The sequence below is a fragment of the Plecotus auritus genome (genome assembly GCF_963455305.1).
Source record: "Plecotus auritus genome assembly, chromosome: 3".
Taxonomy (NCBI): domain Eukaryota; kingdom Metazoa; phylum Chordata; class Mammalia; order Chiroptera; family Vespertilionidae; genus Plecotus; species Plecotus auritus.
In genome coordinates this window covers 157,299,333-157,313,925 of record NC_137772.1, presented here as the reverse complement: position 1 = coordinate 157,313,925, position 14,593 = coordinate 157,299,333, and the positions used below count along the sequence as shown (strand labels likewise).

Sequence of the window (14,593 nt, the reverse complement as noted above, 5' to 3'; positions counted from 1 at the left end):
CTTGTCTCGATGCTGACTCCTCCACTCCAGTTCCTGCTGGAACTAGATATCCTTGTGCTTCTTCAAGGATGTGAGTTGATTAGTTCATTCACACGAAGAGCTGACTTAACCCATCATCTGCAATGACAGCACTGATGACATCTGTGTCCCACTGAGCTCCCCTGCTTAGTCCTGGGATCCAGCGCCCAAAGGAGTGTTATTTTAGAGGATGGGCTTCTCGGGCTCTTGTCAGCCACCTTTACTTTATTTTTTAAATTTAATTTAATTTAATTTTTTTATTAAGGTATTATATGTGTACATATCTTACCATTGCCCCCCCACCCCACTCCCATACATGCCCTCACCCCCCAATGTTTTGCATCCGTTGGTTATTTTTATATGCATGCATATAAGTCCTTCGGTTGATCTCTTTTTTTTAAAAAAATATATTTTATTGATTTTTTACAGAGAGGAAGGGAGAGGGATAGAGAGTTAGAAACATCGATGAGAGAGAAACATCGATCAGCTGCCTCCTGCACACCCCCCATTGGGGACGTGCCCACAACCAAAGTACATGCCCTTGACCGGAATCGAACCCAGGACCTTTCAGTCCGCAGGCTGACGCTCTATCCACTGAGCCAAACCGGTTTCGGCTTCGGTTGATCTCTTATTTCCCCCACCTCTCCCTAACCTTCCTGCTGTAATTTGACAGTCTGTTTGATGCTTTACTGCCTCTGTATCTATCTTTTTGTTCATCAGTTTATAATGTTTTTTATTATCCACAAATGAGTGAGATCATGTGGTATTTTTCTTTCATTGACTGGCTTATTTCACTTAGTATAATGTTCTCCAATTCCATCCAGGTTGCTACAAATGGTAAGAATTCCTTCTTTTTATGGCAGCATAGTATTCCATTGTGTAGATGTACCATAGTTTTCTGATCCAGTCATCTGCTGATGGGCACAGTCACCTTTACTTTAGTCATGAGGCTAATTCTTTCTTTCCTTTTCTTTCAGAGTTCCTTTAAATTCTAGTAATCTCTCTATTTTAAATCTACTGGAGAGATACAAAGTCTAAATATATATTTTTTTCTTGTTAAGGGATAAACAAACAGAAAAGAAAGTTAGGAAAGAATTCACCTGAAATCGTGGAGGAAATAAATACCTTTGATAACCTATTTCAGAAAATAGTTTAGAATATATTTGTATTCTTAAAATATATTGGTTTAAAAAAAAGCCTATTCAACAAGATAAACTTATTTAAAAGAATCAGGATAAAATAAAAACACAACAATCTGAAATGAAAAGGTATCAGACTGAGATTAAACAGAAATAAATCAAAGAAGTGAAAACTCAGTAGTAGGATTTGCAAGCAACAAAGAACAGACCGGACAATGCCTAAAATACTATAATCACTGGTATGTAAGGTTTATATGGAAAAGACAAGAGACTACCTGGAATGTAGAGCAAAAGGATAGAGAAATGAAGGTAAGGACCAGAGGAAAGACAGGACATGGAAGTCAAAGAAGAGTCTCAGTAAATGATAAACCAGAATCAATGAATGAAAGAGAAGCAAGTCATTCAAAGCTATTTCAGTGCCCAGTATATCATGTATTGTGAAAGGTACAGCACCCTGTTCCTGTGGAATTTACAGATACAGAATGAAAGAAGTTCTTAGTTTAAAAAATGTATGTCACTTGAAAGAACAGTAAGTGTGAGAATAAAATGGGGCAAATTTGCATGACTTTGAGAAAAAAAAATACATGTTACAATGGATGTATGAATTCCACAACTAGCTACATCCGTGGTCGGCAAACTGCGGCTCACAAGCCACATGCGGCTCTTTGGCCCCTGGAGTGTGGCTCTTCCACAAAATACCACGGCCCGGGCGAGTCTATTTTGAAGAAGTGGTGTTAGAAGAAGTAAGTTTAAAAAATTTGGCTCTCAAAAGAAATTTCAATCATTGTACTGTTGATATTTGGCTCTGTTGACTAATGAGTTTGTCGACCACTGAGCTACATAGAGGTGCATGTAGATGAAGCCAACAGAATTTTACAAATACTCAAGGTGTCAGAAAATATATTATCTGTGTACCCTTCCTGAAAAAAACCCAAAAAACCTCAAAGTCATGAGAAAAGATGGTTCAAAATGAAGAAGTAAAGAACTAGAATTTGTAATGTAAAAGAGAGCTTTGGAATGATTTAAACACAGAGTGAAAACTAAATGTCATTATGTTTCAAACGTTGTCTACAATCCAACATCTCTAATTATAGTAACAAGTAATAAGGTTGGAGGAGGCCAGAGAGGTAAAAAATAAAGGTGAATGTATGTTCAGTGACTTTTTAATTGGGGATATGGAGGGAATCAGAGTTAAGATAGTCACTGGAGGTCCTTCGAACCTACCTGTATATTAAAGAGGTTGAAGTCTAGCTAAATAACCTGGCATGCCTAAAGCAACATTCAGCGGGTACAGAGCCAGGCCCCAGCGTAGCGGGGTCCTGCCGGCCTGTGTACGCTGCCCGCCCCCCCTTCCCTCCCCTCCTCCCCCCAGCCACACACCGCCTCTGGCGCTGCCCTTCACCACACTGTCCTCCTTGAAGATGACTCTGAAATCACACCTGCAGCAGATGTGGCTCTCACCACTGAGTCTGAAAGCTACCAAATCTAAGAATATAGCTTTGGGGAGTGGAAAGATCTTCTTAAGGAAAAAGACTATGCACATCTGGGATTCAACTAGAAACACATATTATAATGTAAACTGCCAGAAATTAAAGAGAATCCTTAATGGCTTTTATGTCAGTTTACTTCCTCATAACCTGGGACCTTTTACACAGGCGCTATTCATTGACTCTGGTAGGGTGAAGCTAAATCTCTCATGACAAATATTACTAAAAGAAAAAGAAAGCATCTCATGCCAGTGACCCGTCTTCTTGCTGTCATTATAATTATTTTCACAAGCTATGGGATAGAAAATACTAAAGGTTAATCCACTCCCTCTCTGCATAATGCCAAAGGCTGGGGAAGTTTTGAACATATTGCTTCTCTTCAGTATCCATAACCCTTAAAAGACACTTTGCCACCACAGCGCTGTGCAAAACCAAAACTCCTACTAGAACAATACAATCAGATGACACTCGTGTCAAGCTAAACACATAGCTACTAAAGGATGAGGTCATAGAACTTAAGGTGGGATAGTTTTCTTTTAATTGCAAACAAGTTATTTTCCTGAATGACAACAGAAACAAATATATCTGTACATTTACAGAAAAATATAAGTAGAAGATAATGGATATGTTATATATTCCAAGCTCTGGCCACCTAAATGTAATAGGTATATCAGAACATTTGTTTGCCTGTTTACATTTGGGTTTTGGAGAAGCACAGTTCAAGAATGAAAATGAGGAAGCCAAGGAAATGCCAGCCTTCACAACAGTTATTGGCAGGTCACGCTTATGATGCTATTCGTTGTCTAGTCCAATGTCCTTTACCGTTCACGAGCGTATGTTCTTGACGAGCCTCTGCCAGGCATTTTTACTGTCGTCTGCTTACTTTATCTCTGGATAGAGGTCAATTTTTAACACGTGTCTATATAGTACCTGTACAAACTGGTTGTTACATCTGTAACGAGGGAAAAGAAGAACTTGGAGAGTGTATAATCACTGTTAAAAAATACTCAAGTGAGACATCGAACTGTCTGAAAAAAAATGTGGAAAAACTGAGGAGCTTGCAACTTGACAATAAGGCATTTGCCATGGAAGGAAGCTCGAGGGCAGCGGTTCTCAGCCAGCAGGGATTTTGTTCTGGGGCATCTGGCAATGTCTGGGATGGTTTCTGATTGTCATTGTGGAGTGTGTGTGGGGTACTGCTGGCATCTAGTGGGCAGATGGTAGAAATGCTGCTAAATACCCTACAATGCACAGGCCAGAACCCCTCGCCACAACAAATGATCTACCCAGTCCAAAATGTCAACAGTGCTGCTGTGGAGAAATCTGGGATAAGATGTCTTTAAAAAATCACCTGGTCTGATCCCCTCATTTTACTTTTAAACCCAGAGTGGTTTAATAATTTCTGGACAGTTAGAAATAAAGTCTAGAACCCAGGTTTCCTGACTTATGCCTGTGATCATTGCCCTCTCCTGTTCTTGTAAATCCCACATTCTTCCCCACCCCTTTCCTGAAGCCTCTGGGAAAGTGTCAGAGATTTCCCTCTGCGGCTGGAGAGCCAGGATACAGCTGATGCACCTTTCTCTGTGAGAATGCACTTTGTTTGAGAGCTCAACCTCACAGCTTGCCGTAGCAATGGCAAGTCAATATTTTTGATTTTGCCTTTAGAGCTTGTTGTTTGAATCTTAAGATGCAATGCAATGTTTTGATCACTCGAAAAAAAAGAAAAGAGAAAGGAATAAAAGTTAAACTATAGCAAGAGAATAGCAGGAAAAAGAAAGCCAGAGGGACACAGAAATGAGAGAAAGCTAAAAAGCATTCTACAAAGCTCTTTTGCAGCTCATAATCTTTATTTAAAAAACGATATAAGCAGGTAACACAAAACATCTGTGTGAAAAATATATGTTCAAATTTTAAAATGCCACCAACAGTCCATAGCATATTTTTTTCTTGACAGTATTTTAGTTAGTTCTAAAAGAGCTCATTCATTTATTTCATTTAATTGAATAAACATGAATTCTTACATTATTCTAGAAACAAGACACTGTGGATGCAGAGATGGCACTTAATGCTGTCCTCTGGAAATTCACAGAAGAGACAGATGTGCCCAGTACAAGATACTAAGTACAAAAATAGAGTGTGTCCACAGTAGGTATGGTGTGGTACACATTTATGAGTTCTGCCTGTGTTGAATGGCTCTGATTAATATAGGCATTCTCATCCTGTTACTAGACCACTTTGTAGCCAGAAATAGATGCCCACAAGATAGAGTTACAGAATTAAATGGAACCTCAATTTGACAACATTATCCATGGAATCATGGTAAAGAGTTCAAACTTTTTATTTTTAACTAGAGGCCCAGTGCACAAAATTCGTGCATGGGGGGATGTCCCCAGGCCAGCCTGCACACTCTCCAATCTAGGAACCCTCAATCCAGGATTGCTGGCTCCCAACCACTCGCCTGCCGGCCTGCCTGATTGTCCCTAACCACTTCTGCCTGCCAGCCTGATCACACCCTAACCACACCCCTGCTAGCCTGACCGACACCTAACTGCTCCCCTGCCAGCCGGATTGCCCCTAACTGCCCTCCCCAGCAGGACTGGTCACTCCCAACTGCCCACCCCTGCAGGCCTTGTTGCCCCTAACTTCCCTCCCCTGCCGGCCCGATTGCCTCTAACTGCCCTCCCCTGCCGGCCAGGTCACCCGAACTGCCCTGCCCTGCTTGCCTGGTCACTCCTAACTGCCCTCCCTTGCCAGCCTGGTCTCCTCTAACTGTCCTCCCCTGAAGGCCTGGTCACCCCCAACTGCCCTCCCCTGCCAGCCTGATTACCCCCAACTGCCCTCCCCTGAAGGCCTGGTCACCCCTAACTGCCCTCCCCTGCTGGCCTGGTTGCCCCTAAGTGCCCCCCTCAAGCTGGCCCAGTCACCCCTAACTGCCCTCCCTTGCCAACCTGGTCACCCTCAAGTGCCTCCCTCTGCTGGCCTGGTTCCCCCCAATTTCCCTCCCCTGCAGGCCTGGTTCCCCCCAATTTCTCTCTCCTGTAGGCCTGGTTTCCCCCAACTGCCCTCCCCTGCTGGCCTGGTTGCCCCCAACTTCCCTCCCCTGTAGGCCTGGCCCCCCCCAACTGCCCTTTCCTGCAGGCCTGATCCCCCCAAACTGTCCTCCCTTGCTGGTCTGGTCCCTCCCAACTGCCCTCCCCTGCAGGCCTGGTCCCCCCCAACTGCCCTCCCCTGCTGGCCTGATCCCTCACAACTGTTCTCCCCTGCCTGCCATCTTGTGGTGGCCATCTTGTGTCCACATGGGGGCATCCATCTTTGACCACATGTGGGTGGCCATCTTGTGTGTTTGAGTGATGGTCAATTTGCATATTACCTCTTTATTATATAGGGTTTGCATTGATTTCAGAGAGGAAGGGAGAGGGAGAGAGAGATAAAAACATCAATGATGAGTGAGAACCATTGATTGGCCTTCTGCATGCTCCCCACTGGGGATTGAGCCTGCAACCTGGATGCATGCCCTGACTGGGAATTGAACCATGACCTCCTAGTTCATAGGTCAACACTCAACCTCTGAGCCACACCGGTCAGGTTTGAGAGAGTTCAAACTTTTAATCCAGATGGACTTGGACTTGAATCCCAATTCCTGTCCTCAGACACCCCCATACACACACCCACACATTGTCTATTTTTTGTCAAGTTACTTATCTTCTCTGAACCATGGTTTCTTCATCAGTAAAATTAGGAAATGAATATCTATTAAGTGTTTATGCATAAAGCCTATAGTTAACAACACTATTTTATATATTTAAAGATTTGCTAAGAGGGTAGATCTTATGTTGTGTTCTTATAACAGCACAAAATAATAATACTAAATGAAGAGGAAAACATTGGAGGTAATGAATATGTTTATGGCATAGATTGTGGTGATGTTTTCATGGGTGTATGTTTATCCCTAGACTCAAGTTGTATGCATTAAACATGTATAGCTTTTTATATGTTAATAATAACTCAGCAAAGTGGTATTAAAATACACTGAATGTTGAATACCAAGCAGTAAATTTAGCACGAGTAATTATGCAATAAATAGAAGAAATAAATTATTATTATTATTCTATTTAGTAAGGGGGTTGCATTCTTACCTAAATGACTTATATTAGTACAGAAAAAAGTTGAAAATTAGTTTGAGAAATATATTTACTTTGGAAAATGGTTTGAACCAAATAATTCTAGCTAGGACTCTAATCCTATTTCCTTTAATCTCTAGGGATTATACATAACAAATTAGAAAAGTGTGGCTATTTATGTCCACTTTGACATGTATTTACTGAGTGATGCTCAGGCTGAAGCAGGTGGTCTGACCTAGGATTTCCTGCCTCACCTAACAAGGCCAGGACTAGAGAAACTCTTTGTATGACATAGAAATGGCTCTTTGTGTGACATAGAAATGGCTCTAACATGCCAGAGCTTTTACTGACCCAAACAGCTGTTTTTGTGTGTTTTCTGGGCTTTCCAGAAGCAATCTGGCTTATAAATATCTCTACCTATATTTCATGAATACCTTTGGACTTGTCACTGACTCTCTAAGTACTTCTGAAGGTCTATTCTTTCTATTACTTATTCAAGTTTAAGAACCAATTCTGAATGGATTGGAAGTTGCCCACACATTTTTTTCTTAGAAAATTGTATTTGTCTATTTGTCACTCCACCCACTGTACATTCACATTTGAGAGGTGCTAAATAAGTCGCACATTTGAAATGTCATGCGTGCCTAATTTTATGCCTGGCAACATATTTTCTTTTATGTTGAGAAAAGTAAACAATATACCACATTTCAAAAATGTTGCCAAGCCTTATGTTATTGTTATACAGCATACGGAAACTCTATTACAGCAATTTACCTATATAATTTCATAATAAAATCACATGCTTTTCATTTCTATGGTACGTAGGAAGGCTGGATGCAAATAATGGTATTTGACCTTTCATAAATATAATTAATGCCCCTAGAAAAATTCTGGGTTATATCTTTTGTTTTTCCATGGAATCAACAAAATTATGAGAAACAGAATTGGAACATATGTATTTAAGAATCACAAAAGTGATAGTATAACTATTACTGAGAGATCTAAGTAAGAAACTTAACTTTAAATCAAGATCATTATCAAAAACATTGGAACATTTACAAAGATAAGCTTATTTTAGAGAATCACATTTGACATCCCCCTAAATGTGAACTGATGACTTGTCAGTGGTTAAGTTGCATCATATAAACTTAACTTCATCTTAAGCCCATCTGTTAGGTAGTATTTTCTATCAATATTAACTCCTTTCTAGTGTACTGATGGTTAGTTCCCCTGTTAGTTCATTCTACTACTTTCTTTCATTAATTCAAAAATTATCAGAATACCATTCAGAAGTATTGCTTCTCTCTCTATTCCCCACCTCCAAAGTGTGCCTCTGCCCGGAAATGGGAGCATCGCCACCCAGATAGTCAGCCAAATAAGCCAGGAATCATCCTTAATTTTTTTCTTTCCTTCTCCGGGAGAATCAGGACACAGCAAAGTCCTGTCAGTTCCACCAACAAATAAACCCCAATCCTTCCTCTCTCTCCCTCTCCTCCACCCCCTACTCAGGGCCACCGTCACCTTTCTCATCAGGCTAATAACAATAGCCTCCAGAATCCTCCTCTCCCACCCCGCCCCAGGCTCTGTCCACAACCACTGGGCCGCAGAGAACCTGATCTTTAAACACACACATCAAAGCTCAGCTTAGAGCACTCAGCTTCCTGCTTCTTGAATTCAGAGAGGCCAAGCTTAACTCCTCCTCAGCTGTTCCCACCTAGCCTCTGGCGGGAGGCCTCTCCCCACATTTTCCTGCCGCACACATCTCAGTTTGCTTTTCTCCCCCCACTCTCTCTTATGTTATCTCTTCATGGCACTTAACATGATTTGAGATTTTTTTTAAATTAATAAACTTAATTTTTAGGTTTACAGTTTTAGATTTACAGAAAAATTGAACAGAGAGTACAGAGTTCCTTTTATTCCTTCTCCCCTACCTCCCTAAACAATGTCCCCTATTACTCAGATCTTGCATTAGAGTGGTATATCTGTTATAATTGCTGAGCCAATATTGATAGAATTAACCAAAGTCTATAGTCTAGATTAAGGTCACTTGTACTGTTGTATCCATAAAGTCATATACCGGGGTGGGCAAAAGTAGGCTAATAATAATAATAATAAATAATAATAATACAGTAATAAATAAATAAAAATACAAGAATAAACTCTGTGTTTCTTGTACTCACAACTGTAAACCTACTTTTGCCAATCCCTGTATTCACTATTATAATATACAGAATAGCTTCATTGACCTAAAAATCTGCTTCACCTATTCACTCTACCCCACCCAACCTCTAGCAGCCACTGATCTTTTTATTGTCTCTATAGGTTTGCCTTACAGAACGTCATATACCTGAAATCATACAATATGTTCAGTATTTGATTTTTTAAAATATCAATTATTTTTTTAAAAAATCCCTCATGAGAACAGAGACCATCTCTGTCTTGTTCCTTCCTTTGCCCACAGTCCCAACAACAGACCCTCAGTGGCTCCTCTGTAGGAATGTGTGGACTGAATGAATGGATGAATCTACCCACCAACCCCGTAAAGTGCAACCACCTACACCTTTGAAATATTCTTTTCTCGAATTGCCCTACTAACCTTGGAGCAGACTTATCTGGGTTTCAGACTTTTCCCCTGATGCTTTGCAGGTATTAGGGAAGAAGAGTTGCTCCCGGCCCCACGTGGTTGAGGGTGTGACTGCTCTGGGGCCTTTTGCCACCTGAGACCAAGATCTCACAGAGGGATTTTCCCAGTCATTTTAGACTCGTGGGTGCTCCCTAGGTTAAAATGCAGAATCCTACATATTAGTGGCAAGCTCTGCCTCCCTCATCCTCTGGTACTCACAGGCTACTCATGGGTCTGCTTCCCCTCTTTCCTCCCTTGAACCTTGCCTTTGCTCTTCCGAATCTTACCATTTACCCCTGAACAATTTCCATTTTTCTCACACTTTACCCCTTTCTATCTTCCGCCCTCGCATCTTTTTTCCACCAGTGAAGCAGAAAAACATACTAATGTGCCTGACAAGAGCGAGCATGGCGCCGGAGATGTCCTGTGCTAAGAAAACGGAGAACCAGATATTTTAAAGTACAATGAACTCTAACCGGGAACCACACCTTCTAAAACACTGAAAACCGCCCAGAGGTCTCCGCCACAATTTCCATAACCTCCAACCTTCTCTCGCTAAAACGCTTTTTCCTTAACCTCTACCATTAATATATACAAATCAATTTCCTCACTCAATTCTTAAACGATTCTTTTGTTTATTGGGCCACAATTTGTAGAAATCTTTTTTAATGCCTGGCCCATAGGAGGTCCCTCTGAATTTATTAGGATGGAAGCTTTAGGGTGTTTTGTATCACTTCCTATATTTAGATTCAAGGAAATATGCTTATCATCACCCTAGGCAAAGCCTTAATTGTTTTATAGCCCTCAAGTTGGACCTACTCAGCCTGTCTTTTCAAACAGCCATAATCTTTCTAACATAAACCCTTTCCCAGCAGGGGGAGCACAAACGAGGGAACAAAATCCAATAAAACGCTGGCAGCACTGGTGATTGCAGAAAGAATAAATAGCAGGATGTCTTTTTTTGGGGGGGGGGGGTATTTGAAACCTAAGGAAGGAATGTTTTTAAAAATGTGCAAAATTAAAAAGAACGCAGCACACAGGAAAAAGTTACTAAAACCCATTTGTAAACTTCAAATATTTTAAGTTACATCACAGTATTTCGAAAGAATAAGAAAATCCGTTTCCATTTGAAGGGTAACTGTTAACTCATTCAATACCGAAGAGCATTGCCTAGTTTAATGAGTTTAGGTTTACTTTGGGTTCTATTGTTTTTAAAATTAGAAATACACATTTAAAGGCTTCACATTCATAATTTGTAATTTAAAGAGCTATTTGCAGTTACACTATAAACGTATTCATTCACCTAAAAACATTAGTTGGTCGTGAATTGTGCAGCCTTTGGGTCTACAATGTCTGTTCGTGCCTGGAATTTCATAAAATGCTTTCAGGGCCCTTTAAAAAGAAGTTAGTTAATCAACCACTTTTTAATGAGTCAGCTTGCCTCTAAGACATATTTCTTCTAAAAAGTGTTCCATAAAAGTGATATTAATGAAGAAGTAAAGTAAGCCCAAGTGTGCCCGTAGAACTTGAATGACTTTGAGGGCTTCAGTGACCTGGGGGAACCACTTTCTAAAGCTTCATTCTCAGGGTTGATCAAGTTACTAAAATCCCAGCTCCATTCTGCAGATCAGAATCCATAATTGCGCAGGTTTCCTTTAGCTATCATTCCGCTGTCAGGTCTGAAATTCCCCAATTTAGCAGGATCACAGTCTTGCTTCTGTTCCCGGTCTTTTCAGCATTCATTTGAATGGCAAATGTATCCAATAATATTAAGCAGTGGGCTCAGCAAAGGATAAAATAGATAAAGAAGCAAACTTACCATCAAGCATGTTACTATCATAACAAAGATGCTGAGAAATATGACAACGGCATAAAATCCTTCTTTGCTCCAGATTTTGTCCGCTTCATGCTGCCCTTGCAGAACATTTTTCTTTAAAAGCAAAACAGAAAGTCCGGCGTTAAATGAGAGCTGGAGGAGACTGGCGTTATCACACACTAAACATATTTTTAGCTTTCTTCCATTCAGTGTAGTGGAACACACCTACATTCCGCGCTGCCAGCGCTGCTTCTCAAACTGCTCTGAGGAGAGGCACTGCCCTTTGAAGAGGTTATTTCATCTCCTGTCCAGGAGCAGGCAGGCCCCCCATGGCATGCCAGGTCCGAGGCTTCGTCAATGCCCCTTACAGTCTCTCTTGGAAATGACCTGGTTCATAGGTAAGAGAGTTCCGTTCTGTTCTGTGTGGAGGAAACTGTTTTGAAGCTTTCTTTACCCTGTGTGAAGTCCCCTCCCACAACAACACCCTGGTTTACGTGCTGTAATACAGCTCTTAAACTTTTCAACAAAAGTGAAACAGGTGCAAACAAAATCTCATGACGCATTAATAAACAGAGCAACGATGTCAGGATCATTTCCTTCTCCTTTTTCCTCCTCTGTTATCAAACCTTTTCATTTTTTTAAAATGCAGCCTTATTTGTCAAAATCTGATTAAAGCACCAACCTCAACTGCATAAATTGTTGGAATATTACATTTTATTTAAGCATCAGGGAACACCAAAAAAGCCCAGAATTATTTAGTAATAAAAGGTGAAATAAATAGTTTTATTTTATTTATACTTTTTTTGTTTACTACTTTGGGGGTGGAAAAGCATGAATAAAATGTGAATGAATGTCTTAATTTTATTTCACTTCCTCTTTTTTTTTTTTTTAAAAAAAAGCCTATCTACTAAATCAAGTTTTAGAATGCTATTAGTTTTATGATTCAGTGAAATGTATAGATTTATAGTTAAAGAAACTTCAACCTGAAACCGAACGGCCCACAATTAGGAAAGACATACAAAGGCGGCTGAATCAAGTAAAATGTATCCACTTTGCTGAAAGCTGCCTTTCCCCCCTTTTGTGAGAGTATGTCTGTCCTGGGATATTGTCTCCAGGGAGTAAGAAAGTCTTGAACAAGGAGATATTGAATGATGGAAAGCCACGTGGAGAAAGGCCCTGGGAACTGAGAGGGCATCTTGGACATTTCAGCGGCAAATGAATCCCCAGCTAAATGTAACCACTGGGGTGGCTCCAGTGGAACAGAACAACCTAGCTGATCCTAGTCCATCCGCAGAACCATGAGAAATAAATAGTAGTCGTCACTCAAAAAAGAAAGAAAGCCTTGAATAAAACCTGCCCTTGTGTCTGAACTTAGACATCATTGCTAATTACCTTTGCAGCATTAAAAAAAAAAAGAATACTTTCACCATTTGTAAATTAGACAAAATGAAACATTTCCCTTGAAAAACATTTTATGAAACCTTCTATTCTGGAGCTCAATGAGTGGGGAGTTGAATAAGACAGAACAGAGAGGGTCTGTTAAATTAAATTAGTTAAATTGTGGTCAATTTATGGATATAAGAAATGATTTTGAGATATATTTTTAAAATATGTAAATAGTAAGTGGATGGAGAATCTGAAAATACTTGATGAAATGATTGGAAAATAAGTATCTTTCTGGTCAGGAAATCTTGGGTTCAGGTGACAACTCATCTTTTACTCTTTGACCTCATCCAGATATATTTTAGTTCAATGTGTCCATAAACATAGCTGGCAACTAATAAAAAAAAAACACTCCTGAAGAAATCAGGTATAAATATGTCAATGAGTTGGTTTTTTTTTTGTTTTTTTTTTTTTGCAGGCAACTAAATAGCATCTATTGCTCGCTGTAAAAACCAACTATTTAAGCCTTCAAGTAGGCAGCATAAACCTGTCAAATTTAAGTATGAGGATGTGAGCTTTAGTTAATGTAAAATGTGGATCAAAAGGGGTGGTTAGGTGGGTGGTAAGAGATTTTGTGTTCCTAACCTGTGTAATAACAACATGTTCCTTTCTGTGTAAGACATATCTGTTTTGTTTTTCTTTTACCTAAAGCAGCAATGATGGAAGAATTAGCCTCCCTCCCCCACTCTCCCACCCCCAGTTAGAAAGACACATGTTTTGTACTCCCAGAACTTAGTCACTGCACTTTCTTGGTAAATAGATTTCCTTCTGAGTCACGCTATTCCTGCTGAGCACCACTATATTTGTACAGAGATCTAAAAGACTTGATAAGGGCAGGGTAATAAATGGAAAAGTTTGTAGTTAACATTCCACAAATCAAAAGAAGATAATTCATAAGACTCTCCCATCTAACCTTTGCATGAGGTTGAAGTGATGCCTTTTATATTTTGTCAGGAGACCGGAGGTTCAATAGTTCAGAGACTCCATGGCCGGGTCAAGCCAATGCCATTGTGTCATCTTTACATCTTATTTCAGACTAGAGGCCCGGTGCCCAAAATTTGTGCACTGGGGTGTGTGTCCCTCAGCCCAGCCTGCACCCTCTCCAATCTGGGACCCCTCGAGGGATGTCCGACTGCCCGTTTAGGCCGGATCCTGGTAGGATCGGGCCTAAATGGGCAGTCGGACATCCCTCTCACAATCCATGACTGCTGGCTCCCAACTGCTCACCTGCCTGCCTTCCTGATTGCCCCTAACCGCTTTTGCCTGCCAGCCTGATCACCCCCTAACCACTCCCCTGCCAGCCTGATTGATGCCTAACTGCTCCCCTGCCAGCCTGTTTGCCCCTAACTGCCCTCCCCTGCAGGCCTGGTCACCCCTGACTGCCCTCCCCTGCAGGCCTGGTCCCCCCGCAACTGCTCTCCCCTGCAGGCCTTGTCCCCTCCAACTGCCCTTCCCTGCAGGCCCGGTCGCCCCCAACTTCCCTCCTCTGCCAGCCTGGTCACCTCTAACTGCCCTCCCCTGCAGGCTTGATTGCCCCCAACTGCCCTCCCCTGCTGGCCATCTTGTGGTGGCCATCTTGTGTCCACATGGGGGCAGCCATCTTTGTGTGTTGGAGTGATGGTCAATTTTCATATTACTCTTTTATTAGATAGGATATTCTAATAATATTTTCCCTTTAACTTTGTCGCAGTGAAAGTTGTTGGGTTTTGTTTTGTCTTATGGTTTAAAATTTGGGCATGTTCCTGTATCCCTATATCAATGAGAATGGCTTCTCTATATCTCATTTAATAATTTGATGCACTATAATTTTCTTGTTCATTTGTTTTTTAAACCCATTCTGATCCTAGAAGGTGGAAGAGATTCCCAAATGCTAGGAGATATAATATAGAGGCTTTAGGTCACAGGGGTGGGGAACCTTTTTTCTGCCAAGGGCCATTTGGATATTT

At 40.9% G+C, this 14,593-nt stretch overlaps 1 protein-coding gene across 1 annotated transcript in view; it reads right to left on the bottom strand.

The window, feature by feature from the left end:
* Positions 1–14,593, bottom strand: part of PTPRR (protein tyrosine phosphatase receptor type R) — a 248,135-nt gene that overhangs the window by 92,794 nt on the left and 140,748 nt on the right. The window contains exon 5 of the mRNA XM_080660473.1: positions 11,208–11,318. Within this exon, the coding sequence (XP_080516599.1) occupies positions 11,208–11,318 (111 nt within the window). The remainder of the gene's footprint in view (positions 1–11,207; positions 11,319–14,593) is intronic.